This window comes from Triturus cristatus, chromosome 7, assembly GCF_964204655.1.
Source record: "Triturus cristatus chromosome 7, aTriCri1.1, whole genome shotgun sequence".
NCBI classification, from domain to species: Eukaryota; Metazoa; Chordata; class Amphibia; order Caudata; family Salamandridae; genus Triturus; species Triturus cristatus.
Genome location: NC_140590.1, coordinates 141,003,417 through 141,026,719, shown reverse-complemented (window position 1 = coordinate 141,026,719; position 23,303 = coordinate 141,003,417). Strand labels below are relative to the sequence as shown.

General features: G+C 44.5%; 1 protein-coding gene and 1 long non-coding RNA gene across 4 annotated transcripts in view; both read left to right on the top strand.

Moving 5' to 3' along the window:
- LOC146809053 (uncharacterized) overlaps positions 1–5,751 on the top strand; it is a 257,051-nt gene extending 251,300 nt beyond the window's left edge. For 2 of the 3 annotated variants that reach the window (XR_014966314.1, XR_014966316.1), the window contains 2 exons: positions 535–2,255; positions 2,373–5,751. This is a non-coding gene — a long non-coding RNA (uncharacterized LOC146809053). The remainder of the gene's footprint in view (positions 1–534; positions 2,256–2,372) is intronic. The other variant, XR_014966315.1, reaches the window with a different exon arrangement.
- Positions 5,752–8,493: 2,742 nt separating this feature from the next.
- LOC146809052 (uncharacterized) overlaps positions 8,494–23,303 on the top strand; it is a 477,319-nt gene continuing 462,509 nt past the window's right edge. The window contains exons 1-3 of the mRNA XM_085614821.1: positions 8,494–8,515; positions 9,427–9,750; positions 10,536–10,850. Of these exons, the coding sequence (XP_085470947.1) occupies positions 8,494–8,515; positions 9,427–9,750; positions 10,536–10,850 (661 nt within the window). The remainder of the gene's footprint in view (positions 8,516–9,426; positions 9,751–10,535; positions 10,851–23,303) is intronic.

Below are 23,303 nucleotides of genomic sequence, written 5' to 3'. Positions count from 1 at the left end.
TTTGTGCTTTAGAAAGGAAACAAACCATATTATATTGCTGAGGATGCACAACGACACTAAAGGGAATCTCCATTATGGAGAACTGAGGCAGTCATCTTGAAGGGACCTCAAGGACGCCACCTTGGTAATTTTCTCTAATTCCCCTTTACCCTGGTGCTGTTCTTGGCTGGAGTTATATTTGTTTCTCAGGTGGTTGCAGGGCTCGGGTGGTGTAGGGAAACAACCTTTCATCAGCAGTTTATATCTCCGGTCCCCCTTACTGTTGTTTTGGTGTCATTATGTTCATTAACTTATTCTTTGTTTGCATAAAGTGGAGTGGGCTTCTTGTAGTGGTTTTGGCTTTTTAACTGTTTTAGTACTATCAAATGCTTTACACATTTTCGTAAGTTAAGTCCTGTCTTCTCTGTGCCATAGATACCTAGCGTTGAGCTCAGGTTTAAAATACTGAAACCATTACTAGACCTAACAAGAAAAATTAAATATTACGTGTGGTGGACTGCCATCCCTACCAACTAATAATCCACTTTCTGACAGATGGTGATACCAACCACTGATTAACAGTGTCAAGCTCGAGTTCGCTACCTGGATCCAGAGGGATTGTAGACAAGACTGTGCAAACATCAGCAGAACTTCAAAACGCAGAAGATGTGTAAGAAGGAGAAGAAGCACAAAAGGCAGGAGCAGCACAAACTGTGCAATTCAAATTGTTTCAGTTGAAAATCATACAGACCCAGTGGCAAATGAAATATAGGATGCAGCAACTGTCATAAATGGGTTCAAAGATGAAAGTTGTCTCCAAACAGTCTAACTGTGAATGTGAGAGGGATAACGAACGCACCAAAAAAAAGCCACAGACATAAACAGTAAAGAACAGTGAAGCGATTTGAGTGAAAGAGTCAGAGCAAACAGTGATTAGAAAATCCACAAGAGTGAGAGTACCAAACAAGAAGTATACAGTATCTGAATGGACTTATCTACCAGACCAGAGAGACATTGACTTGAAAGACTATTGCTTTATTTTTGAAGAACCACTGTGAACTTGTTGTGAAACGTGATTGGAGAAAATCAACAATAAATAATTCATTTTTTGGAGGGTTTGTTGAAACTTTCAAAATTTCATCCACTATTTTCTTAGTTAAAGTCTGATTCCCTATTTTGAAAAAGATAATTTTTGTACCTGGTAGAAAATAGTACGTTCCCTATGGACATTTCTTGAACTGAAACTCTTATTAATGGAATTGATATTTGAAATTTACAAATTATGAAGGTTTGTTTGAGATTGGGTTTTGCACCATATTTAGTAGTTTGGAATGTTTATTTTTAGTAGATATTATTTAGAAGCGGTTATGGCCAAAATTGAAAAAGCTGTTCTCTAGCCTTAATGATATGTTCTATAATATTTTTGCTGATTACCTCAGTAGGTATTCTGGTCAGTATTTTCACTTCGTTTGATATGCATCACCTAAGTCTGAAATTGAACTGTATACTGATAGTAATTGATGTAAGAAAAATAAGTTTGTTTATAATGTGCCTATTAATTATTACAAAGAAAATATATATGCTAGCTTGTTAAATTAATTTTAAATTGAGTGATACAAATTGTTTTGTTTGCATATATGGCAACCTAGAATCAACTGTTGTTTTTCTATGCTTTGTACTGCTGAATATTAATGTTGATTCTTTGTAATCAAGCCTTTCTTGAAGTAAATGATGTAGATGTAGATCTTCAATTAGAGAAATGACCTAATACTATGGACTTAGGCGTTGTTGCAGAACATCTAAGAGTTCTTAAACCTATTAGCATTACTAACATGGCTGTTGAGAAGAGAGTCTGTTAGTTGAGTGGTGTAAAACTGAATTTTATTAGCAAATCTAATGAAAAAAGAGTGAAAATGAGTGGAATTAGAATGAAGCCAAAGAGACTGAGTTGCAAGAAGAGGCTGAAGGGAGATATAGACATTCTGACATATATTCTAGACTTAGAATTGAACAAGAGGAAAAAGGAAGAGTGTGTATGATGCATGAGAAATGTGATAGTCTAGTGTCATACTTGGTGAGAGTAAATGTAGTAATCATAATCATAAGTTTAATTGCAGTTATTTTACAGAAGCATCCAACATTGTAGAGAGATTCGATGGTACTGTAACATCAGACAACATCACTGAAGCGGCCAGATGCATTAAAATTAGCCTTAATGAGTACGATAAGTACTCCTAATAGGCACCATGTCTCTTCCATCAAGAGATATCCATGGGGTGAGTAATACGAAATCCTAATTTTCCTACTGTCTTGCTTGTATACATATTTCTCAAGATCTTGTCTTGAACTACTGCAAAGGCTTGTTTGATGTGGTATGTTTTATCTCTCACCAGATGAAATCGAACACGTCATTGAAAAGAGCACTGACAAGACGTACAGCCTTGAGCCTGAGTGCTGGTGTAGAAGCATGTGAGCATGGACCCCATCAAGTCATCCTCGTGACAAATACTGCAGTAAAGTGTACAGCCTTGCCCCAGTGGATCCACACATCTCACACAAAAAAAGTGAAGACTGCAGTTGAAGAGGTAATGACATCAATGATTGAGTCACAGTGTCAAGCTTCACTTCGCTACTTGAATCCAGAAGGATGTGCAGAAGAGATTGTGCAAGAATCAGAAGAAGCACAAAAACAGAAGAAGTTATTAAAAAAGGAGATGAAGCGCACAAAGCAGAAGTAGCACAAAGACATGAAAGTAACAGTTAAATAAAACCTAGAGCAAGTCAAACTGTTGAAGATTGCACAGATCGAGCAAAAAGTGAAAACAAAAATGCAGCAACTGTCATGAATGGGTATTAACATTAAAGCTGTAATTGTGAGAGGGAGAGGGGAGTGCCAAAAGAAAGCCACAGGCATAAAACAGTTGAAGAAACAACATCAGTGAGTGCTAGGGTCAAAACAAACAGTGATCAGAAGATGCACAATAGTGAGAGTGCCAAACAAGAAGTGTACAGCACCTGAATTAACCTATCTGTCCAGGATTGAGCTAGAGGAGAGTGACAGTGACTATCAGTTTATTTTTGAGTAACCATTGTGAACTCATTGTGAAACGTGATTACAGAAAATCAACGATGAATCAGTCCTGATGAAGAATCGAGCAATTATTATTATTTATTTTTTAATTTACAAGAGTGCATACGCTATTTTCATTAGTTAGAGTCTGATTCCTAATTTTGAAGATGATTACTCTTGGACCTTAGGTATTCACATTGACATTATGAAGTTCTAAAGGTTTTTGGAGATTGATTTTTGCATCATATTAAGGAGTTAAGATTTTAGTAGAATTTTTCATGACCAACATTAAAAAGAGCTGGATTCAGTGTTAAAGATATTTATTGTAATATGTTCTATGATTATCTAAGTAGGAATTCAGGAGAGTCTTCACTATTTATAAGGGTATTCTTCATCCAAGTCTAAAATTGAGTCATATAATGGTACTAAACATTCTAGTTATAAGAGATTTGATTATAATGTGCCTATTAATGATTACAAAAACATTCTATGCTAGTTTGTTAGATTGATATTGAACAATAATGAATGAGCAGAACTGCTTTGTTTGCATGTATTTGCCTGTTTCTGTTGCAGAGATGATGGCCTACAATCAACTTTCATATGCTTTGTTACTTTTGTCACGTGGTATATCAAAGTTGCTTCATTGTGATCAAGACTTTCCTGAAGTGATAATGTAGATGCAGACCTTCTATTAGAAAAATTACCTAATATTGTGGAATTAAGTTCTGTTGCAGAACATCCAAGAATCATTAAACCTATTAGTGTTAATAACTTGGCTTTTGAGAAGAGTTTGTGTAAGTTGTGTGGTGTGGAACAGAATGTTATGAGCAAATGTAATGACAGGAGTGAAAAATATATGTATTAGGAATAAGTGAAAGAGGATGAGTTTAATGAAGAGGCTGATGAGAGATTTAGATGTTCAAAGCTGCATCCTACATGTATAATAGAACAAGACAGAAAAGGTATTCTGTGCATGATGTATGCGAGGTCTAATAGTCTGGGGTCATAGTAAGTGGTTAGAAAGAGTGAATGTATTTATAATTTAGTGGTTGATTATGAATTTGTGAAGGGTACAAACCTATATATAGAGACATTTATTATGTGCGTGGTATAATTTCTTTTTTTTTAATCCTACCTCAAAATTGGGTGGGGTAGCTGCTCTATTCCTCTAATGTTTATGCCATGCAAACAAAATGTGTACAAATGTACTCAAAGGGGTTAAACATGTTTTTGGACAAATGCTTGTGGATGCATTTGGTATTTTAATTCCTACTTTTCATGTTGCCATGAATGATGATGAGGTTATAGATTTTAAACACTACTGGACCATTAACCAAGATTAACAAAGAAATTATTGTTTTGTGTGTTATGGTTGTAGAGAATAGATTAGCTTTAGATTTGTGCCATGTGTTGAAATTGAGCCAGTAGTCTGCTTATCTGCTTTACAAGAGCAGGCTTGTTAAATGAGACATTGTTGTTATTGCTATTGTTTTACATGATGCAAAAGCTCTTGAAGGAGTAGGTATGTGGGAATATGTTGGTTTATAGTTTGGTGATATAGGTGGTGGAATGGTGAGAAAGGTCCTACAACCACTAATTATAATCATATTGTGTGTAATAGGTTTAATACTTATTGTTAGGTTTTTTGGACTAATGTGTTATAGAAAGTTGTTAAATTGTGGGCCTAAGAAAGAAGAAGTGACAACTGGTATGAGAAGGAAGTAGCAAGAGTATAACATGGAGGACAACTAATCAAAGCTCTTTGTCGAATTATGGGAGTCAGAGAATTCAAAATGGAAAAAGCAGGAAGTGAACTGGGAGATGGGTTTGCAGTGTGCTTTTGTGATGTTGATTATCATCAGAGGGGTAGATTCTGGACAGTTTCCACAATTATTAAATCTCCACTTTTAATTAATATAAAAGAGTCACAGATAAAATCTGTTAACTGTGTTTAATGTTAAGCTTGACATTAGTAGGCTTTGGCCTGCTTGTGTTTTCAGATTGCACACTTCAAATACGTGTGAGGGGCAGCCTGGGAATGTTACGTTTCTCTTTCTCTGACTGGTCACTGAGGAGCCTTAAATATGAGCTTCAATATTTAATTAATATATGAAATTCAGTTCTATGGTCTTGTTCACAGTATAACACTTTTAAAATATATTAATGTCCGCTCATTTTGTTCCTGATGTTCCTGGAGAGGATAGATTTACAATTGCATACAGAATTGACGGCCACTTTCTTCGGCTGAATGTAGATACTGTTTAAACTTTCAATGTATCTTATTGTTTCTTGTTTCATAACACAGCATAATTCAATAGAGTAGAGTAAAAGTCATATTCCCATGTGACGTGTTTTCTGTTTTACTACTGGATACCTCAAGGCAACTTTCTATGTCAGACCTCTGTGACTGTGGGGTTTCACTGCCAAAAAGTGTATAAAAACTCACCTTTTGGGAGAGGAGAAAGGTCTACCTTTGGACCTCCTAGAGAGCAGACCTTACTCTAGCATGTTTATATTCTGAACTTAGAATATTGCTTGAGTTCCTTAAACCTATGGAGCAGTCCTTAAAACAAATTCTCTTTATATCTCGTTTAACTTGTCCTCAGCTGTAGACTGTGCCGGCCCCTGGTTAAGCTTAGGGCTCATGTTCCACTACCAAATAATATTTTATATCTATTCGCATTTTGAATCGATTGACTAACCATTGCCTTTTTTCCTTCTGTATTTTTTCTTACAATTTAATAAATCTTCATGTCTTGTACTTTGACCCTTGTCTTGTCTATATTTTTCAATGTTGAGTTTCTAATTTCTCTGCCTTTAAATTAATTTTATGTTTAGGGCTCTCATGTATTTGGCAACGATTCATCATTCGTCCCTTTTGATGTAAGGAGCGCGACAGCCATGGTGCTTCTGTAAATGGGCATCCCATGTGCCCACTGGGACAGTGCAACCTATTGTATTTAATTTGTAGACCACCGTGCAGCTCAAACTGGATCCTGACCTTGGACAGCAAGTTGTTGAAAGGTGGATAAGGTGTTGGAAGCACTATTCTTCCTTTCACTGTGCAGGTGGCAACATGATTTGAGGAAAGTCATTCCTCCACAGGTTGAGTAACAGCACCCACCTGCAGATGGATGTCTGGGGCATCCCCAGTATCCCCATCTCTCCCACAGAAAAGGGACCCTCAAGCTGCACTGATTATATGGCGCACAATCAGTGCGCCCCCTTTGTCTCTGCACCTGCATCTATAATAAGGTACAGGGGCAAAGGTGAAAGGTTCCCTCATTTGGATGTGGCCATGCCCTATACAAATGAGGGAATGCACCCTTGATAGAACAAGCCAACATTTAGCATTCAGAGCGATCTGTATTACGCAAAGGCATTCAGAGCGATCTGTATTACACAAAGGGCTGCACAAGTGTCTGCAAATCGTTCTGTATTATCAAAGTGCCCATTTTACCCATGTGACACTTTCTATATTATGGCCCCTAGTCCACGTTAATCCTTTGTGTGTGTCCCTTATGATTGTAGAGTGGTTTGGAGAACCTCAAAACCCATAGAAGGACATAACCCTCCAGGTGTGTCCATCATGTTTACCTTTACAGCAAGGTGCAGATTTGGAGTTTAGATTTGTATTAATCTAATAGGTATGCCCTTCGTGTTTTTTGTAGTGAGACAGTGTATGGCATAGCAACACGCAGAGGTGAGGAAGATTGGGGCCAACTCAAGAAGAGCATCAGATTTATATCCCTGTGGCAGGCAAAACCTTCTTGCAGGTTGCAAACCATAAATAGGTCTTGGATGCTGCAGAGATAGTGGGATTAGTGTTATGGGCATCAAATTGTTTTTTGTCAGAAACCTTTTCAATAGCAACTTTGTAAGAATTTGGAACATTATAATGGGGAGGGGGGCTACCGCCCATCTCAAAGAAGAATAAGAACAGAACAGAAGGGTGAACTCTTAAAGTCACTAACTTAACTGAGCTCAACCGCAAGATAACTATGGGATAGAGCAGACTGCCTTAACTTGGGCATTGTGTAAAATATTTATGCATCAGCCAAAACAGCCGTGAAGACAAAATGAAAAGAACAATAAAAATCCCAAACCAAATTAGAAAAGTAGATTACAATTTAATATTATACTAAAATTACAAAACACCTAAGGGGAACCAAAGATATGATTTCAAAACGTTTTAATTAAAGATTGTTCAAGAACAAGTGAAGAAAAAATGTTAGTCAATGGTCGTGGTAGACTAGGACCAAGATGCAATTTTCAGTCAGATCTCGATGGAGCCTGATTCAGAGACACCTATTGGACTAGTCCTGGTGAAAGTCTGGTATTTCAGAATGTTTGACAAAGTTTATAAGTCCCACTGGTCTGGAGGAAGTTTTCAAAGGTTTCCAAACTTTCTTTTAGACAACTACAGGAGTACACTTCTAATGCCCCCAGAACCTCAGGGGATGCACTTTGACTCACCGGGTGCCAGACAGAGGCCAACAGCAGGGTTCAGTCCAGGTCCATTTGTCACTGGTCAGCTGGGTACTTCGAGGAAAAAAGCCTCTTGCAGCTGCTTGTTGCCTTCTTGTAGCTATGCAGGAGGTGAGAACAAACCCTTGCTGTCTAAAAGCAGTGTCCTTCAACAACCAGACAGTGGATACACAATAATTGTCTTGTCATCCTGTTCTCTCCCTGTGAAGAGTGACCCAGGAGTTAAATGTGGCTAAACAGCCACAACAAGCAGGATTTAACACTGTGCTGTCAAAAGGAGGCCCACAGCCCCCACCCAATACATTCTGTTGAGCTTAGACGAGTCATCTCTTCCCATTCAGGTCAAGCTACTGTTTGCTCCTAGTGGCATTTCAAGGCTTGAGCACAAGCTGAGAGATGGCAGAGGATTATGCTATGTAGCCTTTGAAGAGTTCAGGCTTGGAATGGGTGAATTTCTAAACGTACTTCTCCTTAGAATTTATTAAACAACTGACTTACCCATTGAATTGAATTTTAATAACTATTAAAAATAGTTGTTGAATTATTTTTCTAGGTGGTCCCGTTTCCAAGTTAGCATTATTAATATTTTAATCTGCACTCTGATTTTCTATGTAGGACAGCTAGGCGTGTACAGTGAATATAGTTTTTTGGGCCTTGCCTCTATACGGACATGGTAATATTAATGTTCTACATATTCATTTTGAAATACCATGGGGCATATTATCAAGAAACGGCGTTAAAATTATCGCCGCTTTAGCGGCAGAAAACTGCCGCTAAAGCGGCGATAATGGGCTTGATAATATGCCCTAGAGAATTCCCATGGAAGCCCATGTTCTGGTGTCAACATGAGCTTCTATTGGAATTCTCTGCGACATATTATCAAGCCCATTATCGCGGCGTTAGCGGCAGTTTTCTGCCTCTAAAGCGGCGATAATTTAAACGCCCTGCTTGTTAATATGCCCCCATGCACTTTACCTTGTAGGCTATAGAAGCTGTATAGAGGTGACTTACTATTATATTTAAAAGAGAGGTTTTTACCTGTGTAAAGGGTGACTTTGACAGGTCACACTTCAGGGTTGCCACTGCAGTAGTCAGGCTACAGAGGATAGACCTGAAGCCATGTTTGCTTTGCAACTGTAGTGGATGACACAATAAGAGATGATGTTCACTAGTGGCATTTAACATCTAGCCCCTGTGTACCTCTTTGCACACCATATACTAGGGACATTTAGTCAAGTTAAATATACCAGTTAGGAATCGGCCAATTTAACCATGTTTAAAGGGGGGTGCCCAGGCACTTTACTACTGGTTAGCATGGGTAAAGTGCACAGAGTTCTAAAACTAGCTTTGCTTATTGAGTGATATGGTGAGAAGGAGGTTGGGGAGCAGATCAAAGCTGCCAGCGAGTTCCAGAGTTGTGAGACACAGCTAGAGTCACTGAAAATGTTTCCTTTTTTATTAGACTGCAAATGTCAGATAAGTCAGGAACATTTGTGATGTGAGTAATGCAAATGTACCTCTTCTTTAGGAGTTTATTCCCAGTACCCAAATTTTATGACAGCAGTTCTACAATTACCTTTTGACATGGTCGTGATGACCTCATAGACTATTACACTCAAGGTGTCTCCTGCCATGCCATCAGGAACAGTTTCTAGGGAAATACATATACGTGGTGACAAAGCTTAAATTGGGTGGACTTCCCTCTGCTGGTGTTGCAGATGTACCTCCTGAGCCACGCGAGTGGCTGGAAGGTTCTGCTGCCGCTTTCTTAACCTTCTGATCTCATAATGTCTTGCTCTTCTTGCATGCCATACTTTCTCTTTACATTCTATTTCATTTGCTTTTCCATTTGTTTTGTTTGTAACCATTGCATCTTTCTATTTCAACAGCGTTTAACATCATCAACATTTCCGCCCCTAGCACGCTGAGCCGCTTGAAAGGATATGTAATCTCCATACCGATCACATACACTTTCACCACACTGATGCCAACCATCATTTGGAGATTGAACTCAACCACTCTGGTGAGTTGGGTGGTCAACTCTACAAGTCCACAAATCAATGACTTCTACAAATACCGACTAAAGATATTCTACCCAGGCTTTATCAATATTTCCAGCGCTGTGTTGACTGATAGCGGCAACTACACGGTAACAGTGAAAGGACCACTTGATCAGATTCTGGCGGAAACAACAATCCAAGTGAATATTCAGGGTGAGTTCTGTGCAGTGAGGATGAGTACAATCAAGTTGATTTGCAGCTAAATAATCTAAAAAGATTCATGTAACAAATTATCAATGCAAGAGGGTTGAAAAAGTAATTTGATAGGGCCACCAAGGAGAGAGAGTGGCTACTTTGACTAGTCCACTTGTACGGGTAGGTTTAACATGCTAGCATCTAATTTTCAAATTATTTTTTTCAAGTACTTGAATAATAAACGCTATTATTAGGATCTATTTTATCGAAATCAAAACAGTGAGTCAGCCATACCAAGATTGAAGCCTGACAGGAGCTCTCTCCCACATGTTGTGTCTAATGTCACCAATCTCATGTATTTTTTATACCTATTGCACTATGTCTATGTGAAGCTTTGTGTAATATGCTGGTGGCACTTAACGTTGCGTTTGCATAACATGTGTGTTTGACCAGTTCTCCGAGGGCAGGGCAAGGTTTTTGATTTTTGTACTCATTAGGTGGTGAATATTTCCGTCTTTGCTCTTTTGTTTGATATTCAGAGTAACCCATGTCACTGTTTCTATCGCCTTCACTCCCAAGGTCTTCTAAGTGACTTGCATACATGGGTGAGTAGAATAAACAGGGATTTGTACACATAAAGTTGACTGCTCACTTATATGTTACTCCCTAATGGTTTTATAATTGCTAAAAACATATATCAGTGTTTCCCATACTTTGCTCTTTCATATAACTTTCCTTCCTCTCTTTCCGTCTCCTTGACTCCACTGCACATACCTACAACACCTTGTTTTCTATAATTTCAGACAAAATCACCATATTTTCCCCGACTGTTGTTGAAACTACAGTGGGTGGCTTGATTTCCCTGCCCATCACATACACTCCACCCTTGTGGGCACCAGTCATCACTTGGACCCAGGGTAAAAAAACAGCTGTCACGTGGGACAAAGACAATGACTTTCTGCAGATTGATTACTCCTACAAAGGACGACTGGAAGTCTATGGTGCTGGGTCCATTAACATTTCCAATGCTGGACTCTTGGATTCAGGCATCTATACTGTGAGCGTGGAAGGAGTGGATTCAGGTCCAGTGACAAGAAGCATCAAAGTCACTGTTAAAGGCAAGTTAGCGTCTAAATATTTACTCTCAATTAAGATAACATGTTCAGCCGAGGTAAAAAAGCAAGTTGTCTATTATTACAATATATCGAGCCATCTGTGGTGGAGTTTGGTTACTCCCTGGAGGAAACAGTTTTTTTTCCACCTGCATACATGTGTACATATTTCAACCCAATCGACATACAATACCAATTTTTCACAATAATTTTTATATCTAATGATGATATTCATATGATTAGCAATTTTAGTGAGCCAATCGTGCTGGCATTTTCTGATATGTTGTGCAGGTGTAGTCATGTACATTAAATGAAGAAAAAGTAAATGAATAAAACTATCAACAATGGTTTCAGCCCACCAGGAAAATGCCCAGTTGAAAAAATAGGGAGTCCAGGGCAGGGTGTGGGGCTCTGTCTGTTGGGTCATATCCTGTTCCTTATTATTTTTTGAGTTTGGCTGATCTTGGTATGTGTGGGTGTTGTGTTTCTATCTTCATGTCAAATGTAGCTAGTACGATTAGATGTATGTTTCTTTCTAAGGTCACTTTTTTCTTCACCGTGTAATGTATGCTTTCACTCATAGCCCCTCTTTGTCGGCATTGGAGTGGTGGAGCTTTTGATGATCGCCAGGACATAGCTTTGGTTCTTTTCATAGCAATAATGCCAGATTTAAGAATACATTTCAGCTCTTCTTTGGTTTAGGTGTTGTTGTTGTGACAGAGTACCAAGGATAAAAGTATATGTTACAAAAATATCAAGAAGATAACTGCGCATAGGTATGGATAGATTTACTATTCTTAACTCCACAACTATGCACCCTGGAGATACATCCACACACATATATATATATTCACTAAAAAACTAAAGGTTACAGGGACGTTATAGTTAGGCTCAGATTTCACTCGTACAAAACCATAGATATTGGTCACTGACATCACTGATGACATCTCAAATGACATCACTGATGACATCACCCACAGAACCACTCATACATACACTGAAACTCCCATACAACCTCTCATAACTCATTCCCACACAACCAATAATATACCCTTTCAGCGACCCATGCAAGTGCTCACATACCCACTCACTGATCCATAAAGCCACTCACACATCCACTCACACAACCACTAGCTCACCCATACATCTCACCCATACAGCCACTCATACCATGCAGCTCACCTATACAGCCAATCATACATCCAGTTATATAGACATATGATTGATAACACACCCACTCATATACCCATACAGCCACCCACACACTGAGTCAGTCACCCACACAACTACTCACATACCTACTCACTCACTCATACAGTCACTGATACAGCCACTCATTCACCCATACAGTTACTCCCACTTACTTACTCATAAAGATACTAACACATGTACTCATTCACCTATATGGTCACTGACACAAGCACTCACTCATCCATACACCCATTCTCACATTCACTCACTCACTCACCCATATAGTCACTCATGCACTCATTCACTCACCCATACACCACTTATGCACCCACTCACTCACCCATATGCCACTGAAACCTACTCACTCAACTACATAGCCACATAGCCACTCACTCACCCATACAGCCACTCACACATTCACAGAGCCACTCAGACACCTACTTATACCACTCACTCACCTATACAGCCAATCACACATCCTGTCATATAGACATACAATTAATAACACACCCACTCATACACCCATACAGCCTCTCACACACTGAGTCAGACACCCACACAGCTACTCACACATTCATTCACTCATACAGTCACTGATACAGCCACTCATTCACCCATACAGTTACTCCCACTCTCACTTGTTTACTCATATACTAACACATGTACACATATTCCTATATGGTCACTGGCACAAGCACACACTTACCCATATAGCCATTCTCACATTCACTCACTCACCCATACAGTCACTCAGACACCCATTCACTCATCCATTTCATTTCATTTCATTTCATTTCATTTCATAAGGCTTTATTCGAACATTAAGTAAGTTCATAAAAGCACACAATACAACAGAAATCTGTTATAAATACAGAGGCAGAAAAATTCATCATGATAAAAGCATTTTAAAAAAGCATACTTTTCCTTGCATTAATGGATTTAAGAAGAAAAGTAGCCGTATAAAAACATACTACCGGGTGATGTAAATTAAAAAGTAGACACATACAGTCACGTATAGTTCTGACTTTGAATTTCAAAAACAGGGGTTTCAAATAAGCTATCCGGAAATGTTTATACAATTGACAAAGCAGAAGAAAGTGCACAGTGCTTTGAGGAGTGGAGTTATCACATAGGCATGGACCAACAGGATGTAAATTCATAATCGGGAAGGCAACAAGGTTGTGGACAACTCCCATTCTAAATCTTGTCAACACAAACCGATGTGCCTTCCAAGGTTTTTGAGACAGATAGGGTTGAAAGCCCCCAACTTCATTCAAATCATGATAAAAAGTATAAGATGAAAGGTTGGAGCTATTCTGATGTCTCTTAATAGCGGCCTGTTGTAAAAAACACTGCTTGAGATCAGCTTTTGACAACATATCTGCCCCATGATGATCCGCTAGGATGTCGATGTTAAAGACCACCCGAAAGCTATCAATAACATACTTCAACCACGGGATCCTTATAAAATGGTCCAAGGTAAGACAGTCAGAGATGATAGCTCTACACAAGGAAGTCTCTTCTTTAATCCAAATGGAGCGCCATAGGAGCAAAGGTCTAAGGGGGGTCAAATCGGAGAGATGGCAGACACCCAGTTCGTTTTGCACTAAGGTGTTCGAGACAGAGCTTGGCAAACACAAAAGTTTTTTCAAAAATACGTTCTCTTCAACCTGAAGAGCACCTGCCGGGGCATAGCCCCATATGCCAGCTCCGTACAATGCAATTGAGACACACCGGGACTGATAAATTTTCAGCATGTCATTGATCCGCCTGTCTCCTAATTTGGTGGCCATAGTGAAAATACCAAAGGCACTCCTGGCCATTTTAGACCGTACATTCTTAAGTTCAATTGCCCAGGTGTTTTTATTTGAAAAAGTAACCCCCAGATATGAAAAATTATCAACAACCTGGACCTTTTGGCCCTCAATGAAGAAAGAGGGTTGTTTCTTTCCAATCCTATGGCCGCATTCCATAACATAGGTTTTGGATTTGTTTAAGACTAGCTTTCTGCTTTTGATAAATTGCATGAAACCATCCAACAACAATTGAAGACCATATGGTGTACGTGAAATTAAAACCGCGTCATCCGCGTAGAGTAACACGGGAACATATTCATTATTAATTTTGGGGGCATCCACTGCCAGAGATTTAAGGAAGGATTCAATTTCATTGATAAAAAGAATGAAAAGCAATGGGGCTAGCACACAACCCTGACGGATTCCGCGCCCAATCTTAAACATAGATGTACATTCGCCTTGTGACCCAAAACGGACACAGGCTCTTAATTTAGAATATAAGCGTGCGAGGAAGAAGATAATACCCTCTGGGGCCCCCATTTCTAATAGTTTTTCCCAAAGAATGCCGTGGTCCACCAGATCAAATGCACTACTAAGATCTGCAAAGCAAAGGTAAATAGTGCCGGTCTTTGCCAGGGTATATTTACCAACCAACAATTCTAAATTAAGACATTGCTCTATCGTTCCGCGACCCTTCCTAAAGCCAAACTGGCTCTCGGCTAAGATGCCATTTTCTTCAGCCCATTCCTCCAATCTCACCATTAGCACTCGACTCATTACTTTAACGGAAGAGTCCAACAGGGAGATTGGTCGGTAATTCTTGGCTTCCCCGCGATTACCTTTCTTGAATATTGGGATTAAAATAGATTCTTCCCAAGTCGGGGGCATCTTATTTCTAACAGCTGCGTTAAAAATATTAGTAAGCAGAGGCCCCCAAATTTCTGGGACCAATTTATATACATCAATTGGGACCCCGTCTGGGCCTTGTGCTTTCCCCCCTTACTGTCCCATATACTGTCTAAAACCTCTTGAACCGTAACATTTAATGGGATATGCGGCCATTGTTTCCCTGAAGTTTGCCCTCCACCATCAGGCTGGAAAATTTTAGAAAAATGTGTAACCCAGTCTGCCTGCATAACATAGGAGGTTAGTTCTGGAATTTTATCGTCTTTGAGAAATGGTGAGTTGACAGTTTTCCAGAATAAGGAACAGTTGTTCATTTCAGCTGCCATGGACAAATTTTCCCAGGCCTCTTGCCGAAGTTCCGCTTTCCTGATATTAAGGGTTTTGTTGTATCTGGCTCTTAGATCTATGACCAGTCCCTTATCTCTAGGTTTAACAGATAGAGCAGATTTCAGCTCCCTCAGGGCCGAGGTGCAAGCTGAATTGGACCAGCCCCGCGGTTTATCCTCATTATGTTTACGGGTACCTGTGAGTTTTAGGTTAATGGCTGCATTAATACTATCACTCATCCATATACTACTTATGCAGGCACTCACTCACCCATATATCACTGACACACCCACTCACTCACCCACATAGCAACTCACTCACCCATACAGATACTTACACATCCATAGATCCACTCAGACACCTACCCACAAATGGATACACGCAGTTATAAATCCACTCACATAATATGTGTTACAAATAGTATCACTTATTAGTAGTACGCAAAGTATACTAATTTAACTTTGGTAGTATCTTACTATATATCTTTACCACTTAGAAACATTTACAAACCACTCACAATCACTGGATGATGTCATCAGTAATGTCATCAGTGATGCCATTTGAGATGTCATCAGTGATGTCACTGACCATGTCATGAGTGATGTAATATGTGGGGTCATAAGCAGTGCATTAAGGGGGCAAAAGTTATAGTTAGCTACAACGACAGAATTATATGGCTTTGAAAGTGTGAAATCTGAGCCTAACTATAACATCCCCATAACCTTTGCTTTTTTCAGTTAACTTCTAAGGTCTTTAAAATTCTATTTCCTAACTAGAACGTCCCTGTAACGTTTGTTTTTTTAGTAGATTTTATTTCCTAACTGTAACCTGTAAACTGGTTATATAGGTCGGTAAGTGAGTGTCTGAGTGGCTGTATGGTTCTGTGTGTGCATATGTGAGTGGCTGTATGGGTCTGTGACTGGGTGTGTAATTGCCTGTGTGGGTCTGTGAGTGGGTGAGTGAGTGCCTTTATGGGTCTATGACTGGGTCTGGGAGTGGCAATATGGGCCTGTGAGTGGGTATGTGAATGGCTGTGTAGGTCTGTGAGTACCTGTGTGTATCTGATAGTGGAGTGAATGTGTGAGTGGTTGTTAGACCTGGGGATTTCTGGTTGGCTAGGGCTTGCGCCAAAGCCAGGCAGAAACCACCACTCTAGTCAGGGCAAGGAAGTTACACGCCAAAGATAACCCCTGCTCACCCCCTTGGTAGCTTGGCACGAGCAGTCAGGCTTATCTCTGAGGCGATGTGTAAAGCGTTTGCGCGCGCACCCAGCAACAACACCCAAGGCCCACCACAAAGGAAACTCCACACAAGGTATTCTATCAAAATAACCTTTGTATTATACACAACACATTAGATAAAAACACACACTTTACAATGTGCCAACAGGCACGGGCAGAATTTACAAGGGATTATGTACAAGACAGGGCCACCTGGACCACTGTCAGGAATTAGCACTTTTTAGATATTTAGCACACAAAATATATAAAATCACTGTAGCACAAAAATAATCTGTATAGCACACAACCAGTACTTACTGGTATCGGGGAAGTACCACCTACGTAACCCTAACTACTTTAGGAGACTGTCACGCAGGGAACTAGAACCTCACTAGCACCACCTGTACTAGGAGAAAGCAACCAACCGCCTACGTATCACAATACCTGTAGGGGTAATAGAACGTTACACATGATGCCTAAAACATTCAGAGGTGTAGAGCAATGGCACATGACGCATCAAAACACATTCAGAGGTGCATGGAAGGAACACACATGATGCATAAAACATTCAGAGGTGTAAAAGCAATGGCACATGATGCATCAACACACATTCAGAGGTGCAAGTAGGAACAACTGCGCAAGACTCCACATGAGCCACCACCTGTGGCAGTCCCTGGGCCAACTGGCCTGGAAGGGGCTAGGACGCCCTGCGTTCAGTCAAGCTGCGCCAGCTGCGCAGACTAAAACAAGAATGGTCCCCCACCTAAAAGTGGCAGCTGCCCACTAAGTGCTGGGCAGCTGGAAAAGGAACTTCAGGCACTCTGCGTGCCTCTGGAGCCCTCTCTGGGCTCTGTTCACCCAAAAATGTCCCCTAGAGCCCTCGTGGCTCGGAACAGTCGTGCTCCCCTTCGTTGGAGCGCTCCGGGTGCTCGGAACACCAGACAATGCCCTCTAGAGCCCTCGTGGCTCTGCACAACGTTGGAGCCTCACTGGGCTCAAACAACAATGCCCCGGGAGCCTTCACGGCTCTGAAACAACATGCCCCCGAGGTCGGAGCGTTCCCTGCGCTCTTCGTTGGAGTCCCTCTCAGGGACTCGAGCCCCCGTTCGTTGGAGCGTCAACGCTCGAGGTGCTCAGGCCCCCTAGAGCCTCGCAGGCTTTAAATAACGTTGGAGCCTCTTGGGAGAATCAGCCGGACTGGGACCGGCACCCACAGGCACACGCACGGAGTCCCCCAGCCCTCCTCACTTACCGGGCTGCTCTCAGGGGACTCCCGCGCTGTCTCCGCTCCTCTTGGTCCGCTCCACGGAACCGGCAGCACTCCTCTCCTCCGTCCAGCGCGGGGTAGGCTCCCGCCTGGATCCTCGCTTCTCCGAACGGGCTGCAACCGCAGCGCTTGGTAGGAGGCGGGGTAGGCTCCCGCCCTCCTTCTCGGAGTTCCGGTTGTCCCGGAGGCCTGCCCTCGGCCGCCTGACTTCCGGTTTCAGCCCGGGCTGCAGCGGTGAATATTCCGGCCGTAAGAGGGGTAGGCTCCCTCGAAATAACCGCAAATAAGCGGGGTGGGCACCCGCAGGCTGAATCAAAACACGGCAGAATCGCGGGGTGGGCACCCGCTATCAGGATCACAGCGCGCCTAGCGCTATAAAGCAAAACAGCGCTCCCAGCGCTATAAACAAGGCAAAGTCCAGGAAAACAGCAAGCACAGCGCTACGAAGTCCAGGAAGCGCTCCCAGGCGCTATAAGCAATGTCCAGCAACCAAAAAGGTCCTTCAGAGAGCAGGGGGGCAAAGGCTGGGCCCAGAGCCAGCTCACAGGGCCCTCCAGCAGGGAGGCAGTCCCCAGTGGCGGTCTCTCCCGGCGCCCAGCAGCAGCAGGCCCCCCTCAAGTGGATCCTGGAAGAGAACAACATGTAAGGGGACACAGCCCCTTTTTATACAGTACAAGGCTTTGTCTAAGGTGCAGGGAAGGGGCGAACCAGTTCCAACAGGTTCCTGAGCACTTTGTTTTGCTCAGCCCCTCTCCCTATTCACTGGCAGGGCTAGGGTCATTAGACGCACCACAGGGGCCGGCGCCAGCATTGTGTGGGGGAAGCCCTGTCCTATTCAGGACCCAGGTACACTCCTCCCCAGCCATCAACATGCTAACCCCCCATTCACCACTGGGTGACTCCTCCTGACTCTGGGGAATTCCCTAGTCCGTCACCTGACCTCACCAGCCAATCGCCAGACAAGCCACACATTTCAGACTGCACACTGAAGTGCCCACTTCTAGAAGTGGCACTTCCACACCAGGTACATGCACGCCGCACACATCAACGCGCAGCATTCACTCCCACGAGTCCGCACATACCAAACACGGGCCTGCACACCCCACGCATCAGGAACTACCGGGACCCATACATTCCCCCATGCATTCCTATGGGAGGGCAGGCCAACCTCACAACACGCACGCACTTTACCCTGGGACACAGCGGTAAAGTGCGCCGAAGTCAATAAAATCACTAAACCAAGTCACAATATTAAGCAAAAAAAAGTTTCGGGGTGAACCGGCCAGAAGGGCCAAGTCCAACACAACCCCCTTCCAGCCAAAACGCAGGGTAGACCAATCACCACCGTGATGGACTTCCCTGCTTGGGGCGATAGAACACGGACGCGGGCCCGCCACTGCCGGGACACCCTCCTGTTCTACGCCACGGTGAACCCCTGGGGTTTCTTCTCAAACCACTCTCCGGACCAACTGGGCTACCCCACTGGTACTCCCAAGCTGTCCGCGGCCAAGACCAGGCCCTAGGCCACCCAGGTGCCACCGGTCCTTGCCTAACCACAGAGTGGGGGGTAGTAACCCCTGGCACATAGCAGCCATTCTCCACTCTACCCCTCATCAGGGCAGTTCTAAACTGCCACTGATCCTCCAGCCTAGGGCCCGTACCCTCAGGCTGACCAAAAGTCGCGGGTGAGGCTCTCCTCCCCCTACCTCTTCTCCTAGGGTTCCGCCCTCTCTTCCTCGGAGAGGCACCCTTGTAACATACCTCACCAACCAGCTCAGGACCCCTCCCTGAGAACTGGTCTACCAACCTAGGGTTTAACCCCTCAGGTTGCACCGGGGTCAGAGGTGGGCTTTCCCACCCTCTGCACCCCCTTCCAGAGTCCTGCTCCCTACCAACTGGGGCGGTCCCTCTGGAAGAAGAACCGGTCAGGACACTGGTTACAGTAGTCAGACCCTTCAGGTCAGGCTGCTCCTGAACCTGGCCTTCCAACCTCCGGTCTAAAACCTTCGGTGGAATAATTGCCTGGCACTCCAGGACTTCTGGGGATTTACACACCATCCCCCCGAGAGTAACATATGCCTCATATGTTGCATGACCGTCTGCCTGGCGCAGATCTCCCGTCCCCTGTCCACCTGACAGTGCGCGAAGATCCCCCAGGCCAGACGTGTAGTCGCCATGGTCACTCCTAGGGGACTCAGCCCTCCCGGCTGGTCCCTGACCCACTGGCTCCTCCACCGGGGAACACAGCCCCATGCCACTCCTCTCGCTGGACTTCTGTACCCTCCCTACTGGAGCGGTACTGCCAGACACTAGAACCACAGGAGCCCTGTTTACAGGCGCTCCCGGTCCTCTACTCACTAGGTGGTCCTCCTCAAATGGGCTAACAGGACATCCTAGGTCCCCAACTTGGTGTTCCCTCATGAAACCACCCAAGTCCTGAGGCAGGGTTTCGTACGTCTGGGGACCCTCGGTCACCCACTTACTCCCGCTCCACTGAGCCAGGCCGTAAGCCCCTACACCCTCCTCGCTACCCTGGGACCTAGCTGGGCTACACGGAGCCTCTTCCACCACGCTGGGCTGGAAGGTACCTGAACCACAACTTGAGTCACTAGTGTGGGAAGAACTATCCCATTCCTCATCATAACTGGGGGCCTGTTCCCATCGGTCTGCTTCCGCTGCCAGCTCCCACGGATCAGTGTGCCCCCATGCTAACAGGTGTTGGCGCAACTCGGGATAAAAACTACTGGATAGCTGCTCTCTGACGAGCAGATCATACAGTTTTTCAAAATCCTCCTTCGTGCTACCCCATACCCAATCAAACAGTGCATCCTCGCATTCCTCCACAAACTTCTCCCAAGACTGGTGAGGCAGCTTCTTCCTGCCCCTGAACTTCAACCTACATTCCTCCTCCCGGGAACTAGGTACCATACTGGGGGAACTGGGAATGGGACTCTCTGCACTGGTCTCTCTATTGCTGCCACCACTGGACTCAACCCTCCCTGGGGAGCCCAGAAAACTACCACTGCGCTCTGGGGACAACTTACCCTCTAGAGCTAATCTCTCCCTGGCGAAGGCCCTCTCAGCCTCCGCCATCCTCTCCTGCGCTAAGACCCTCTCGGTCTCCAGCTTTTTCTCTGCCATAGTCAGCTGCGCCATCCCCCGGGCATGCTCCAACCTGAGCTTCTCCATGGCCAGCTGATGCTCCCTCTCTTCCCTCCTATCTACCCACTCCTCTGGGGACAGGGAAAGGGATGGGGTGCTGCTCCTGACACTGGACCCAGCAAGGGACTCCCTATCTATGGGGTCTTCACTCTCTACTGGCGTCCCTGTCAGGTAACCTTCCTCCTCCTCAGATTCCTCAGGGCTCCCCTCAGACCCACCACCCTCTCGGCGTGCGGCCCGGGCCCTATCTTCCTCGCTGCGCTCTCGCTCCCACTCCTCCTTTTGCCAAAGGATCAGGTTGTCCCTCAGTTTGGACTGGGTATCTGACTCACCCACCTCTATGTCCCTCTCCTCACAGAACCCTACCAGCTCCAACCTACTGTACCTAAACAGACTACAGAAGTTAAAAGCAGGCTCCATTTTGGCGGACGTTCCTGAGAAGAGTTCAACACAAGGAACCTGGGGGTCGGAGCTACACATGAGTACACAATTCACAAAAGGTTTCAGTGAGCTCTCTATCCTGGAGAACTCACACTCACTGTCTAGTGCCCCACACACCATCCACACACAACCCTCCCCTCGGACTGGTAAGGCAGTTTCTACCACCCCTGATCCCTCAACCTGACCACCACGTGACACAGGTACCAACTCTGGGCGCAGGGCGGGGGACAAATGTACTGGACACAATTACACAATGATACCTTCAGGGGAAATAAAGGAACTTTAAAAACAATAATCCCTAAAAATGTGATTATCTAATGCAGAGTTTTGTGGTGTAGCCAGTCGCTGCTGCGGTACAGCGCAAACGCAAGTCCAAATCCCACCGCTGATCACCAATGTTAGACCTGGGGATTTCTGGTTGGCTAGGGCTTGCGCCAAAGCCAGGCAGAAACCACCACTCTAGTCAGGGCAAGGAAGTTACACGCCAAAGATAACCCCTGCTCACCCCCTTGGTAGCTTGGCACGAGCAGTCAGGCTTATCTCTGAGGCGATGTGTAAAGCATTTGCGCGCGCACCCAGCAACAACACCCAAGGCCCACCACAAAGGAAACTCCACACAAGGTATTCTATAAAAATAACCTTTGTATTATACACAACACATTAGATAAAAACACACACTTTACAATGTGCCAACAGGCACGGGCAGAATTTACAAGGGATTATGTACAAGACAGGGCCACCTGGACCACTGTCAGGAATTAGCACTTTTTAGATATTTAGCACACAAAATATATAAAATCACTGTAGCACAAAAATAATCTGTATAGCACACAACCAGTACTTACTGGTATCGGGGAAGTACCACCTACGTAACCCTAACTACTTTAGGAGACTGTCACGCAGGGAACTAGAACCTCACTAGCACCACCTGTACTAGGAGAAAGCAACCAACCGCCTACGTATCACAATACCTGTAGGGGTAATAGAACGTTACACATGATGCCTAAAACATTCAGAGGTGTAGAGCAATGGCACATGACGCATCAAAACACATTCAGAGGTGCATGGAAGGAACACACATGATGCATAAAACATTCAGAGGTGTAAAAGCAATGGCACATGATGCATCAACACACATTCAGAGGTGCAAGTAGGAACAACTGCGCAAGACTCCACATGAGCCACCACCTGTGGCAGTCCCTGGGCCAACTGGCCTGGAAGGGGCTAGGACGCCCTGCGTTCAGTCAAGCTGCGCCAGCTGCGCAGACTAAAACAAGAATGGTCCCCCACCTAAACGTGGCAGCTGCCCACTAAGTGCTGGGCAGCTGGAAAACGAACTTCAGGCACTCTGCGTGCCTCTGGAGCCCTCTCTGGGCTCTGTTCACCCAAAAATGTCCCCTAGAGCCCTCGTGGCTCGGAACAGTCGTGCTCCCCTTCGTTGGAGCGCTCCGGGCGCTCGGAACACCAGACAATGCCCTCTAGAGCCCTCGTGGCTCTGCACAACGTTGGAGCCTCACTGGGCTCAAACAACAATGCCCCGGGAGCCTTCACGGCTCTGAAACAACATGCCCCCGAGGTCGGAGCATTCCCTGCGCTCTTCGTTGGAGTCCCTCTCAGGGACTCGAGACACCACAATGCCCCCGTTCGTTGGAGCGTCAACGCTCAAGGTGCTCAGGCCCCCTAGAGCCTTGCAGGCTTTAAATAACGTTGGAGCCTCTTGGGAGAATCAGCCGGACTGGGACCGGCACCCACAGGCACACGCACGGAGTCCCCCAGCCCTCCTCACTTACCGGGCTGCTCTCAGGGGACTCCCGCGCTGTCTCCGCTCCTCTTGGTCCGCTCCACGGAACCGGCAGCACTCCTCTCCTCCGTCCAGCGCGGGGTAGGCTCCCGCCTGGATCCTCGCTTCTCCGAACGGGCTGCAACCGCGGCGCTTGGTAGGAGGCGGGGTAGGCTCCCGCCCTCCTTCTCGGAGTTCCGGTTGTCCCGGAGACCTGCCCTCGGCCGCCTGACTTCCGGTTTCAGCCCGGGCTGCAGCGGTGAATATTCCGGCCGTAAGAGGGGTAGGCTCCCTCGAAATAACCGCAAATAAGCGGGGTGGGCACCCGCAGGCTGAATCAAAACACGGCAGAATCGCGGGGTGGGCACC